This window comes from Antechinus flavipes, chromosome 6 (genome assembly GCF_016432865.1).
Source record: "Antechinus flavipes isolate AdamAnt ecotype Samford, QLD, Australia chromosome 6, AdamAnt_v2, whole genome shotgun sequence".
Classification (NCBI taxonomy): Eukaryota; Metazoa; Chordata; class Mammalia; order Dasyuromorphia; family Dasyuridae; genus Antechinus; species Antechinus flavipes.
In genome coordinates, this window is record NC_067403.1 from 165,220,247 (window position 1) to 165,235,614 (window position 15,368).

General features: G+C 34.4%; 1 protein-coding gene across 5 annotated transcripts in view; it reads right to left on the minus strand.

The window, feature by feature from the left end:
- Window positions 1-15,368, minus strand: part of TMEM150C (transmembrane protein 150C) — a 57,686-nt gene that overhangs the window by 20,399 nt on the left and 21,919 nt on the right. For 3 of the 5 annotated variants that reach the window (XM_051964046.1, XM_051964050.1, XM_051964049.1), the window contains one exon: window positions 702-791. In XM_051964046.1, coding sequence (XP_051820006.1) covers window positions 702-791 — 90 coding nt within the window. Of the gene's footprint in view, window positions 1-701; window positions 792-7,206; window positions 7,337-9,173; window positions 9,382-15,368 lie in introns of those variants that run through there. The other 2 variants (XM_051964045.1, XM_051964047.1) reach the window with 2 other exon arrangements.

A 15,368-nucleotide genomic window follows, 5' to 3' on the forward strand; every position in this document is an offset into this window, starting at 1 on the left:
GTTGTTCTGATTTGCATTTCTCTCCCTAATAACATGGAGCAATATTTATTAATTCATATCAAATAGAGAATTCTTATGTTTTTGAGTATTGCTTGTAATTGGACATTGTTTGACTAATGTAGGTAAGCTATTGCCAGAATGCACATGACCCACCCCATCTCCAAATGATAATATGTAACCTTCACAAGTCAGATAATAGTTTTTATACTACTGTTACATATATATGTATACACATACTATTTTATACTATTATATATGTCATGTAGGACGATTATATAGAACATATTCTACATTATATACTTTTTATATATGTATGTGTACATTATTAAATGAAACAAAGAAAAATAGCTGTTCATTGTAGTGCATTTATTTATAAAAAGAAACAAAGTATGCTTGTAAAGGAAAATGTTTATCATTAGCTACAAGGGATACTTACTCTTTCCCTTCTCCCCCTGCCCTCCAATGAAGGAGTTTAGCAAGAGAAGGGAATATATTTTGCAAAGCATTTCATTATTCCCTAAACCTCAGTTTCCTCATCTGTGAAGGGAAGGGATCACTAGGATTCCTATCAGTTTTACTGAGGTCATGAAATAGAGAGTAGTGTACAAAGTGATAGGACAAAGAACCTTCCGTGTTTATTCTCCTGTGTTTATCTTTGCACCTGTATCCCCAGATATCTAAATGAATTTTAAGTCACTTACACTATCCATAGTCCAGCTGAAGTAAACAAGGTAAAAACAAGGGGTAAAAACATCCACACACTGCATTTCTTCCCATCCATGCCTGCTCCACTGAAACAAAGGGAAAAGAGACAGATTACCAAAGATTAATACTGTCCTGACAAACATAATTCACCTATTTAGGGATCTTGGGGAGTGAGGTTCAACCATATTTATTCTTTTTGTGTACAGAGCTGTGAGCCCAGAAGAAATCAGGAAGATCAAAGTTCAAATTTGATCTCAGGCACTTACTCTGTAAAGCTAGGACAAGTGACTCAATAATTTTTATTTGCCTTAGTTTTTCTACCTGTAAAGTGGTAAAGTGGTTAGAGCATCAGCTCTGAAGTCAGGAGGATCTAAATTCAAATCTGACCTCAGATACTTATTCATTGCATGGCTTTCGGCAAGTCATTTTACCCAGTTTGCCTCAGTTTCCTTATTTGTAAAATGAATTGGAGAAGGAAATGGCAAAACATATTAGTATCTTTGCCAAGAAAACCCTAACTGGAGTCAAGAAGGATTAGACACAACTAATCATTTTTTTTTAAATGGGAAAATAGTAGTACCACGACTCAGAGTTGTTCTGAGAATAAAGTGAGATCATATTGATAAATTACTTTGCAGACAGCAAAATACTATATAAAAATTAGCTTTTCTGATTTTTGAAGTAACACTAGTTTTCCTTGAGTTATATTCTACAGACTCTGATTTTAGCCACAAAGCAGAGAAGGCCCATTTCTTTTTTTTTTTATTTTTATTTTTTTATAAAGCTTTTTATTTTCAAAACAAATGTACAGATAATTTTCAACATTCATTTTTGCAAAACCTTGTGTTCCAAATGTTTTTTCTCCCTCCCTTCCCCTACCTCTTCCCTTAGACAGCAAGTAATATATGTTAAAATATGTACAATTCTTCTATACACATTTCCACAATTATCATGCTGCACATGAAAAATCAGATCAAAAGGAAAAAAAAATGAGAAAGCAAACAAAATGCAAGCAAACAACAACAAAAAAGTGAAAATACTATGTTGTGATCCCCACTCAGTCCCCACAGTCCTCTCTCTGGGTGCAGATGGCTCTCTCCATCACAAAACCATTGGAACTGGCCTGAAATCACCTCATTGTTGAAAAGAGCCACATCTATCAGAATTGATCATTGTATAATGAAGGCCCATTTTTTATAACTCCACACACAGAAAGCTCCTCCTTCTATAGGAAGTTAAGCACATACTATCCATAATAGAAAGTCAATTTTTTCAATGTCTTCTCTGAAAAGATGGAAAGTGATGTTCCTATCAGGGTGTTTGTCTTTCTGAGGCAGAGAATCATCAAAAACTTCAGTAACTATAGTTTCTTATCTTTTAAGACCATTAGGGAAACCTGAGGTACTCAAGTTTTGTTCTCTTCACTAGCTTATCCATTTCTGATGCTATTATTAATATGAGTGTTCTCACTGTATAAGTTTGGGGAAAATAGTAATGAAAAAAAGGAAATGCCACTCACTCTGTCAACAGAAAGAAGAAATTACAAATTTGGAAAGTAGTACTTCTCACAGAAAAACTGTTCTGAGCAACACTCTCAGAAGACAATAAAGATCAATATACCAGACAAAGCAGAAGGGGGAACAGAGCTCCAAGTTAATTGTGCCAGAATATGTTTGAGGAATTACATGTCAAGCATTCTGGGGATTACAATATAAATCTTATTTCCCCTTCCTCCAGAGTAAAAAAAAAAAAATTTCCACAAAGGAAATGAATAGAAATCTCAACAGCTTTAGCAGCAAGGATTTATAAAAGGCTAGTCATTGAATGGAAGGAAAAAAAAAACAAAGAAGCTTTCTCTCTCTTGCTGTCTTTTTCTGTCTCTCTCCCCCACCCTCTCTGTGTCTCCATCTGTTTCTCTATCTCAGTCTTTCTTTCTCTTTATCTCCTCTCTCTCTCTCTCTCTCTCTCTCTCTCTCTTCTCTCTCTCTCTCTCTCTCTCTCTCTCTCTCTGTCTTCCCCCTCTCTCTGTTTCTCTCTCTGTCTGCCTCTGTTTCTCTGTCTCTGTCTCTCTTCCTCTCTCTGATTTACACACACACACACACACACTCATGCACATTCACATCTCTTCTCTGAGACTTCTCATTGTAATTCTTATTACAATGTTTCCTAGATGCCCCAATTCTGCTTCTACAGGGCATCATCCAGTGATAGACTCGACAATCATTTTAGGCTCTTTAAGGAAATCTGAGTTACCCACGTTTTTTCCTTTGGGCCAGCTTCTCCATTTCTGGTGCTGTAGTTAATATTTGAGGATTCTCACAAAGCAATCTCAGCCTTCTCCAACTTCACAATAGAATTAAACTTCAAGAAATAAGGGTAGATAGATGACATCTCAGGAAACCCAGAGAACATCATGATTGAGCTAACCCCATGGAATAACCCAGTCTCTTTAATGTCTGATTTCAGACAACTACATTCTCTTATCTGCTCTATATTTAAACTATTGTGATATGTTGCTTTAGGTGACAATTATGGAAAAAGAGAAACATTTTAATAGACAAATAATATCAGTATTATTATACAATTAGCTTTTTTCCTTGTGGACCTCTCAAAAGATCTGGGAACTCCCTAGATTATTCAAACTATACTTTGAAAACCAAAGGGAATGAATAGATCTTGGAGTCACTTTGAGGCTTTAAAGTATTAAATAGCATCATTAGTCTGTACTGATATAGTGTCTGTTATATACCACTCAGGCCCAGATCTAGGGATCATGAGGCTATTAGAATGGGTGGGGTATCTCAATATATAAAAATGATGGGGTTCTAGGGTACAGGTCCTTCGTGAAAGAATTCATGAACCCGAAGAATTTTCAGTGGCAAAAATGGAAGTTTATTATTGGATGAGAAGTTAGCTTTGCTAGAAAAACTGACTTCTTCAGTGGCAAAGTCCTATTAGGGAAATGGAGGCTGGCACTGAGAAGAGAATGTCTTCTCAGCAGGCAGGAGTCCTGGCAGCTATACCAAAGAGGCAAATCACACTACTTTGGACATTCTGCAAAGAAATGAGAGAGCAGAAACCTATTTTATGAGCAGATCTTGGAGGGGGCCTGAGGGCAGTTTGAGCTGATCAGACCAGGATCTCCCAATTGAAATTATTTTGAAGGCTTTTTCAGAATTTGAATGGAAAACCAGCTATCAATGGGGGTGATTTGCCTTAGAAATGGCTCAGCCTGAGAAATACATTCTCTCATAGAGTCTCTGGAGTCTGGGAGGGTCAAGAATCAAAGGGGACAGAATTTCAGATCACAAGGGAACACAGTTTCACACCTCAGTCAGAAATGCTAGCTTCTGTTTATAACCTACCAAGAAAATAACATCAGAGAAAAGAAGACAAAGTTATCTTTTTTGGCAAATGCTGTGATGCTGTACTTAGAATATAAAGTTAAAAGGAATGAGTCACAGTAATAGTACTTGCCTCAGAAAAAGTACTATAAATTTGCTGCTTTGTGGTAACCAGAGATTTGCTAATAAAAATAGTATTTATGGGGGGTGTTAAGTTTGCAAAGCACTTTAAAAACCACTATCTCATTTAATATTTAAACTCTGGGAGGAGTCGTTTGCCCACAGCTAGTGGATTTCAAAGGCTGAATTCTTCTTGATTTCAGCCTAGTGCTCTATCCACTTTACCAGCTAGTAATACATATTGTTAATAATGATACTCTCATCAATGGTAAGTAAATGACAGTGGTACATATGTCTATAATATAAAACAAATAATTTTTGGAGAAGTATCTGAGCTCTCTATAGTGAAACAGCATAGTTTCTTTTACACTGGGAATAAGATTTAAATTCTAAGATCCTGATTTTACAAACTAATCAACTAACAAATAACTGTTTGTGTAGTACGTACTTCATCCTATGTTTGGCCAAAATGGAACAGTCATAAATTGCTCACTGATTCAGGAGAAATTGAAAGTTTGACATTCTGCAATAAGGAATCCCCAGGAGGTGAAATAACATAAATTTATTGTGGTCCCAGCCAGTGTAACTGCATGATTTCCTCCAGCACTATTGGGTGGCCGGTGAGTAAAAATGAATAAATGGGAAGGGTTGAAGCCCTATGGCTAAGTATAAGCAGGATAGGACTTGCCCACAAGTAGCTTCCATTCTAATAGGTGAAGGCAACACATAAAGGGGAAGTGCCCCCACAACTTTGAGTTGGAGATGTCTGAAAGTGATGTAAAGATCTGGCACATAGTGAAGGTAAAATAAGGATAAAGTGAAAACTTAGCTAGCTATTAGAGCCTGAGGGTCTAAAGGATTACATGTAGAATTTATACAATATAGGATTTACAGAAAGAAAGGATTTTAGACATCATTTGCTCAAATTCCCTGAATTTATGGGTGAGGAAGCCAACTTCATGACAAGAAGGTGAGCCATATGATTCATGTTGAGAAAAAAGGAAAATACTAACCATTCCTACTCAATCTATAACTGGGTTAAAAGAATTAAGATCAAAGGATGGTTGGAAGAATATTTATAAATAAGAAGTATAATACAAATTTCACAAATAAGGAAATAACTTTTCTAGTTCCAAATCTAGCCTTCTTTTCAATGTATGAGTTTATGTATGTGAAGGTCATGTGTTTCTATGAGTACAGAGTGAAACAGCCTTGAGCTTAGGGAGACCTGGGATACTATACCTACCACATCACCATATTTCCTCCCTTTCTGAGACTGTACAGTGCAGAACATGTCCCAACCAAAAACAAATAAAGGATGAATAAATTTTCATTTGTTTGATGGGAATTATATCTTATACAAGATAATCTAAATGGAATTAATGACAAAGGGAAGAATTTCATGTAAATGTTGCAAACTTTCATGATAAAATTTTTTCATTTAGATTTGGTTTAAAAGACATTTTCAGGTTGGCATGATTTATTTAAATCAATTATTCAGTTGTTCTTGTCTTCATTGAGACCCAATTTTTTAAACTTGATATTTTAAGTAAAATAACACATTATTTGCAAATAAGGATAATTCTATTTTCTCTTTACTGATATTTATACTTTTTATTTTATTCTGTCACCTCATTATTGTAGGTAGCATCTCAAGAATTATATCAAATAATAGTGGTCAGAAGGGCTTTATTTTTCTTCACATCAGAAAAGCTTCTAGGAAAAATACCAGAGGCTTTTCTCATATAAACAACGCAAATAATACCAGCTCTTGGCTTTAAATATGTGGTTTTAATCATATCAAAGTTTCTTTGCCTATGCTTTTTAATTTAGGGTTTTTTTCCCTGAGGCAATTGGGGTTAAGTGACTTGCCCAGAGTCACACAGCTAGGACACATTTTAAATGTCACCAAGCTGCCCCAATTTAGTTTTATTTTAAACAATTTAATATTGTATTTAGTCAAAGTTTTTTTTTCTACATCTAGTGAAATAATCCCGTGGCTTCTGTTTTCTTTATGGATGTTATGATTAATTATGCTGTTTTTCTAAGTTAAATAATCCTTGCATCCCTGGCATGACTCTGATTTGATGATAGAAAATTATTTTTTGGATATATCTTATTTTTTTGACTTAAAATGTTTGCATCATTTTTCATCAGCAATGTTATCTGTAGTTCCCTTTTTTCTGCTTTGTCTTTCCCTGGTTTGGGTATCAGAACCATATTTGTCTCATAAAAGGAATATATTTCTTTTTGTATTACTTAAATGTTTGTTATAGTATTTAAATGATTGCTAGAATTTACTTGTAATTCTGTCTGACCCATTGGAATACATTGACTTGTTAAGGAAGGGGAAATTGCTCTAGGAATGTTACTTTCCCTCTAACATAAATATTTCTCCAAATATCATGATCTTTGTTCTTTTTATCCATTTGTAGATTGAGTTAAAATGATTAATATTTTCCTTTTTTTTCCCTCAACCGAAAATCTGGGTTTCCTACTATGTTCCCTTATCTTTGTGTTCAGACATCCTTGGAGCTTTTTTATTTTGTTTAAGCAGAGAAAAATTAAATTCAATGAAAAGTTACATCACATCTACAACTAATAGTACTACTGTAAATCCAAACTTTGTTGAGAAAATTTTGAACCCAAATTCTTAAGAAACCTCAGATACTAATTAGTCCAAAATAGCTAACATTTTCAAATGGCTTAAAAAAAAAGATCAGGTAACTGATCTTACACAAAGGCTTTTTCTTAAAATACTCTGAAAATCCTGTTTTAATTCCAAATTCTGAATGATCAGAAATGGCTGATTGGCCCTTCTGGCAAATTGATTGATGTCAAAGATAGCCCAGTGTTGCCCTTTGACTCTGTTTCTCCCTCATTTACTGAATCCTCTTAGGTTTAATGTTTGTGGATAATTCTCCCAAACAAAAATTTTGTAAGACAAAGCTGATTAAAAACTCAATGTTAGACAATATTCAGTTTTTTCTGGGAAATGACACAGCAAGTTTTGAAAGATTTTTTTTTTTTTTACTACCTGTTGACATGGTGCTGGTTTGGATGTTCAGTGGTATGCTCTCTTTCCTCAGTGTTCACTTTTTCCTTCTGAGAGTTATTAGAAATTGAACTCCCTGACACACGCACTTTTTTCATTTGGAAAAGAATAGCTAGAAAGCAGTAGAAGAGATTAATTGAGGACTGGTTCACTACTCTACATAAGTTCCTTACACATTACATTTATCCGAAACTGGTACAACTTTCCCTGTTGCTGTGAACTGAGTGCTACTTATAAGTACATATATTTATAAATCTAAATTCATTTGTGAACATTTATTTATCAATTATATTAACTTATATTTAGATATGCATATTAATTATTGTTAGCCATATATTTGTTTAGCATATTTATATTTATTTATTAGTATACACACATTTATATATTTATGTTTTAAGCTTATTAATTTCTATCTAACCTATTCATTAATTTTTACTTCTTTATAATTATTCAATTTTCTTTAATTTTTCTGTATATTTATTTCTTTATATTTCTTCATTCATCTAGTTTTCTCTCTCTTTTTCACTTTTTCCCAATGTATCTCCTCCTTTCCTCTTTCTCTTTGTTCTTTCTTTTTTTGAATCTGGGTTAGATCATTTTCCAAATTCATGATTTCTAACAGTGATAATCTTTTTGCAATAATCCTTCTGAAAACATAGACATTAATAAGATACTTTTATTTTCCTGAAATATTTACATGCTCTTTGACACTAAGCTTTATCAGGAACACTCCAGGAAATAATATCATATTCACCACATTTCCTTTTAAAATTCTATTTTCCCATCAAAGTAAACTGCTGAGAAATTCCAACTCTATGGTTTCGCTTAGATTGATTGTAGCCTCTTGAAGGATAACACAACTCCAAACAAATTAGACTGATCTCTTAGAATGTTTAATAACTGCTTTAATGCATTTTGAAGTTATCGGTGTTTGTTTTTGAAGATTGTGTAATACTCAAGAGATTACTGCATTTTCTGAGCAGAAAATGGGTTTTTACTAATGTTATCTTGACCCCTTAGCATTCATATCCATTCATTTGGCAAAATAATTATAAGGAAAAGAAAAAATTGTCACTCAACATATATTGAACTTGTTTTTCCATCACCCACATCTCCTGCTACTACCCACAATTACTTCTCACCAAAATTTGAGTCATTCATTAGCATATTCTAACAAGTTCTCCCATAAAGAGAATCCCCTTGCATAAATCTCTTAATTTTATATCATCATTTTCCTCATTACTGTCACTTATAAGGAGAAACTCCCTCAGCTCTTCCACAATATTTTTTGTTCTTTCTCTTGTACTCTTATCTCTATTTTCTCCCCTTTCCCCCCTTTTCTCTCCTTCTTCTCCAGTTATAGGATAATGAATTTAAGAAGTCATATGAAATGTTGACTTTCTGAAATATCTCTAATAGAGAATATACCATAACCAATGCAACTCTTTAAGGTAAATCCTTTTAGCTAAATTTCTTTCTTAAATTTGAGCAAATATTCTTTTAGAATATGTAGTATAGATGTGTATATTGTTAATTTGTGTGTGTGTGTGTGTATATATACATACACACACACACATACAAATTAACAATAGTTAATCTGGTGTACTGATAATGGTAATTTAGTAAATTTGGTACCATAAAAGAACTGAGGTATCTAGCAAGATACCTATAACACACAGGTCAGGTACATACATTTGAGCATATGTATCCATATGTAGTATTCACAATATATTTTTACATATGTAATATTTAGTGAATATAGCAATGTACCAAATAATTATTAATTTCCCCCAGAAGAGTAGAGTTATTTCTCCATATATCTGGGGGGAGGGGGAGGAAACATAGAAAGTGGCTTCCTCATCTAAGTGGATCCAGCACAATATAAAGCTAATAAGTTCTTTTTTAAGAGTTGGCAGTGATTTGTAGACTTAAATTTCAGGAGTACTCACAGCATTCCAGGGAAGGAAATCAGGTCTAAGGACTACTTTCAATTCCATTTTACAGAGGAGGACACCACCCTAGCAGCATCTAACACACTTCCAGGCTCTAGAAGCTTCACCTGATTTCTTCTGAACATGTGTCATATTCAATTATCCTACATGACCAGACATTCCCTGGGGCTAGACAAGGGCATTTTGCAAAGGGTGTTTCTGCCTCAGTAATTGACTCAATTTTAAATTCCCTTAGCCCCAAATCACTGAGTAGCAGCTCTGCAATACCATTACAATGGTCCTATTTGGTCACAGCTCTAGGTGCCAGAGTCTTGTGATGCTATTTGCCTGGTTGCTAGGCTCTAGGAACCACTGCCAATCGGTGCTGTTCAGTAGAGCAAGATGACTAGTGGATGACCCTTTAAGTTCAAAGAAAAAATTTCCACCAAAATCTGACTATCTCCCCATACCTACTATTTTCTGGCTTCCTACAAATCTTGCCTTCTACAAGAAGCCTTTCCCAGTCCCCTTTAAGGCTAACAGTTATCCTATGAGAATGTCTCTACTTTATCTCGCCTGTATATCGTTGGTATATTGTCTCATCCATTACACTGGGAGCTCCTTGAGTCTTGGGACTATTTTTGCCTTTGTTTATATCCCCGCTCCTGGCTAGTCATATTAGTAGGTGTTGGCTTGACTTGACTTTAGATCTAGTTCTCAGAGTAAGCACATGAAAAATATATAAGAATTTAGGAAGCAAAATTAGTAAGAAGAAGAATTACTAGTAGAGCACCAAGATTAAAGAATGCCAGATTTATGTCTTTAACCATCAAGTAAAATACAATATACTGCCTTAACCAAAATTTAGGATGTTATTAGCAAATATGAGCTCTGGCAGCTTCTTCTCTCAAAGAAAACCAAGACCTTATGATTTTATTTCCAAAAACTTGGATGGGGGAGCATTGTAGAGAATTTTGAACCAAAGATAGTAATGATGATGATGGTAGTTCACTTTTCAGTCAGAGTTGAGAAGCAAAGGAAGGGACCCATAAAGAAATCTTAATGATTCCTTAAAGAGATCCCTGATGAGCTCATATTGAAGAAAGACATTTATCACTCCAACTTTTAATAAAAGCAAGTGTGAAATCAAAGAAGAAGATAAAAAGGAAACATAAAACTCATAAGAATAATGTTGGGAAGTACAAATCTTGGAATAAGATGAGACAATAATTAAGAACTAACAAATAACAATACAATAAATAATAAATAACAATGACAAAATAATTAACAAGAATAATTTTTTTAAAAGCTTTAAAAAGTTTGTAGTATAAAGAACAAAGAAGGATGAATTTGAGTTTCTATAGCAAATGATGTCATGTGAATCACAGAATTTCATAGTTGGAGGGAATCATAATGACTTTCTCATCTAATGTGTGTGTAGAAAGGTATCTATTAAAACATGATCAAAATGTTGTCATCTAGTCTCTACATGAAGACCTGCAATGGAAGAGGAAACTTAGCAACATTCAAGGCTGTCCATTTCCTTTATGAATAACTCACATTGTTAGGAAACTTTTTTTTTTGAAATCAAGAATAAACTGATTTTTAAAAAAAAGACATACATATTAAAATTTTAAATGAAAGAGAAAAGAGAGGGTTAGTCAATTTCCATTTTGTTTCTATCAAGGAAAATTATTTTTAGATAGAATAATTTAGAATAAACATGGAATTAAAACTGAAGATGGAAATAAACAGCAAATCAAAATAGATTGAAGTTATACGACTTCAACAAATTATTCTCCAAGGTAATTATAATAACAATAAGTTAAATTTATTAACACTTAATAATTAAGAAACTCCTAGAATAATAGAATGTTAGAGCTAGAAGCTATCATCTCAGAAGTCATCTAGTCTAATATATATATTTAAAATACTTGTGTGAATTGATGATCTCATTAATGGCCTATTACCCAAAATGACAGAGATTGTAACCAATCCATACCTTCCCAAAGCTGTATGTTTCTGGTTTATATCTTTCTATAGGTTTTCCATTGAATATACTGGAGGTTTCCACTAGGTGCCTTGATTTTGTATGGCTACCATGGAATATGTAATGAGATAGGAGAGAGTTCACATATCCTCATAGTCAGGGAATTCAGGTCTTTCCTGTCTTTTTGTCTCTGTCTGTCTCTGTCTCTGTCTCTAGGCATCTTTTTGTCTCTCTCAACATCTTTTATGCCACTCAATCTGTGATTGAGCCTTCATGGCAAGGGAGAAATAAGGGCTTGTTAAAAATACTGAACAATTTCTCAAAGGCAGTTTTGCCCAGTCTACTTCTACCACCCAATTCGAGGTACAAATCAAGTCTGGACAATAATCCAGATTCAGTGGAAAGAGGGCTGGACTTGGAACCAATAGGATCTGAGTTCAAATCCCACATTTGACTTTTACTGACTATGTGACTATAGTTCCATCACTCTGAGTCTTCATCTGTAAAATGAAGATTATAAAACCTCTAGCACTTACCTCAGGACTATTGTAAAGCTCAAATGATGTGATATATAAAAATAGTTTCGCCAATCTTAGAGCCCTACTCAAGTGCCAATTATTGCAATAATAATTATTCATTGACCTATTTATACTTGTGTGGTTAGGATGCCAAACTCATTTACATTATTATACATCTCATTTTAAAAGTTTTTCAATGTTTCGGGCTTGATGAGTTAGTGTAAAGTCATCTGCAGACAAGAGCACAAGGAATACTCCTACCAGTTCCATTTTGGAAGACTATCTATGGAAAATTCTTCTTCCATTGGGATTTTGTACTAGCTAGTGGATATGCTATATCTCTAGCAAGCATTCTAGTCAGCAAGAGATTTTTCTAAACTTATTTATATGAGGTTTTGATGCGCTTGATTTTTGCAAAGGTATGAGAAATATCTTTTTTTTCAGTTCTCATTCAATAAAAGCCAATTGCTTTTGTTTGTCTTTCTTAGCTCTCATTCTTAGAAGGCAGTGAAATTCTGAAGGGACATAGATTTCTTTTTTTCCTTCTATTTCCATACAAGCATTTGATCATCCCTTAACTTCTTCCAAGTTCTCCAATGCATTTATCTTGCTAGGTTTCTCTTGTCTCCAATGTTTGCATATCAAAGTCACTGCTTAGCTTTGCTCTTTTCATCAGGAATAATTGAAAATTCTCTATTTTATTCAAAATCCATTTCCCTCCCCTGAAAGATTTCACTCAATTTTGAGGGTAAATTCTTAACCAAAAAATGTGCTTCCTACTGTGTTCTATCCCATTGAAAAATCAACATTTAACAAAACAAATGTATTATCTTTCAGAGCTTTTAACTTCAAGGGAAAGTAAAATTTTACACTCTTAAACAATGAGAGAATAATAAAAGGCAAAATGTAATAAAGTGATAAGTTTAGGAAAAAATATTCTCCATTAACATTAATATAGGATCTTAAAGTTTACTTATAAAGTGCTTTTCTCACAAGAACCCCATGAGGAAGGGAGTGCAAATATTGCTATTCCATTTTACTGATGAAAAAACAGACTTGGACAGGTACAGGGGCTGCCTGATCACACATTTTGTGTCAGATATCAAAGTGCAAGGATCTTGCCTATTACTCTCTTATATTCCAAGTCATTTCTCAGGTATGAGGGCAGATGCTGGGCTTTAGTGCTGGCTCCACACTGGCGGATGCTGCTTGCTTCCACCATAATTAACAGACAGCAGAGGGCAGCACATCTCTACTTTAACCCAAAGCAATCAATGAAAGGAATTAATTGGTGATAATTGTCTGTGGTGACCACATTGGGGTAATGATGGCAGAGTTCTTATTAGGGAGTCTGGTTGTCCCATCATCAGGGGAGCAAGGCGGGTGATTTGAGAAAGGAAGCAAAGAATTGTCGTTGGGAGAATCACATAGGACTGGGTGAATAGACTAAGGACAATGACAATTTGCTAGCCAGCCCAAAGCATGATTCAGAAAGTCAAACAATTTCATCAAAAGTGGGTGTAAAAATGCATCAACACCAGTCAAAATACCAGGTGATTTCCTCATAGACGAGACAGAATCATGCAGAAAATTTCATAAGGAAAAACAGAAAAAGGGCGAGAAAATTGAGGGCAGAAAAAGGTATCACCAAAACTATCAGGTACACGGGAAAAATAAATAAATCAGTGCAATCGAAAAGATACATTAGACATCTATTTGAACATATATGCAATATATAGTGAGCGATCAATCTAGAGAGAAGAAAAACCAGGAAAAAGTTCCATTTTTTATTTTATTTTTTGCTGAGACAACTGGGGTTAAGTGACTTGCCCACGGTCACATAGCCAGGAAGTGTTAAGTGTCTGAGATCAAATTTGAACTCAGGTCCTCCTGACTTCAGGGCTGGTGCTCTATCCACTGCACCACTTAGCTGCCCCCAAAAGTCCATTAAAAAAAAAAAGAAATCAAATGTACATTTGGAGGTGATGAGAAAAGTTGAGCTTCATATCTTACAACATAATATATTTCAGTGATTTATAGCGGATGAAACAAACATCAACCAACCTCACTGTTCTTGGGGGGAAAAACAACCCTGTAAAAAATAGAATGAGGTATCAGATTTTATAGCTAGCCCCTATAGAAAGCTTTATTGTTTGCAAAGTGCTTTACAAATATTATCTCATTTTATCTTCATAACAAACCTGGGAGGTAAGTAATGTTATTGTCTCCATTTTAGAGATGAGGTAACTGAGGCTATTTGTTCAGTTGCTTTTCAGTCATTTGTGACCCTTCATGGCATTTTCTTGGCAAAGATACCAGAGTGCAGTGGTTGCCTTTTCCTTCTCAGCTCATTTTACAGATGAGGAAACTAAAGTAAATGTTTAAGTGACTTTCCAGGGTCACACAGCTAGGAAATGTGTGAGGTTAGATTTGAACTTATAAAGATGAATCTTCCAGATTTCAAGGCCGGTGCTCTATCCACTTAGCCACCTAACTGCTTATCTGGCACATAGTAAAAACAGATTAAATGCTTGCTGCCCATCTGCCATTTTCTACTGAAGCCTTTTTCCCCATTTACCCAGCTGCTACTGTCTTTCCCATCAAATTGTCATTATCTTATATCCTTTGTGTGTGTGTGTGTGTGTGTGTGTGTGTGTGAGGGCCTGTATGTGCTTTTACATACATACATATATATATATTTTATATATTATATTTATATATGTATATATATATATATACACACATGTATATATAAAAGTCTACATATATATAGTCTCCTCTAGTTAGAATGTAAACTATTTGAGAGTAGGGGCTGTTTTAATTTTGTTTTTGTAATCGCAGTAACTGTGTTCTAGGTTAGTACTGATTCAAGTTAGTTCCCTGATGGTTTAAGTTTAATAACAGGATAAAGGTCATTTAACACTTTTCAAACAGGAGATTTACTTAGTATAGCAGAGGAGGATATTCAATAAAGACATTTGGCTAGTTCATTGAATAGATTGGGCGGAACTAAACTTCCCTGCTTCCAAGGGTCCCATTGTGGTCTGCCAGCCAAGGCTCAAAGAGAGGCTACAATTCTTAGTGTGTTTGTTTTATCCTGCGTATTTGTTTCAGCTCGGCTGACCAGGAAGTGTTGTTGATAGTCCAAGTTTTTAGTCTCCTGAGCCAGTCAAATCAACAGTTTTGACATTTTTAAAGGAAAAATTAGCCTGATTTGCTGGGAATGGGGCACTAGGAAATTATTCCTACCACAGTCTAGCACATAGTAAATATTAAATAATAATAACAATAATAGCAACACTTTATAAATATCTCATTTTATCCTCAATACAACCTGACAGGTTAAGGTGCTATTACTATCTTAATTGTTCAAATGAGAAAACTGAGAACATAGAGTAATTACGTCACATGCACAAGTCAAATGGTGAGATATTGAGAATTTGATGTTGAGAGTCCCTAAGTCCAAACTTAGAATTATCTGCTGCACCCCATAATTGTCTGTTGATACACATTAAAAATCACCAAATTAGTAATACTCTTTGATTTAATCATTGCTTATAAGAAAAATACCCTGGCAGCATTATAAAAGACAGCTAAATGGTGTAGTGGATATAGAATTGGACCTGGAATCAGAAAGACTCAAGCTGAAATCCAGCTTCAGAAGCTTATTAACTGTGTGACCCTGGGTAAGTCAATTAACCTCTG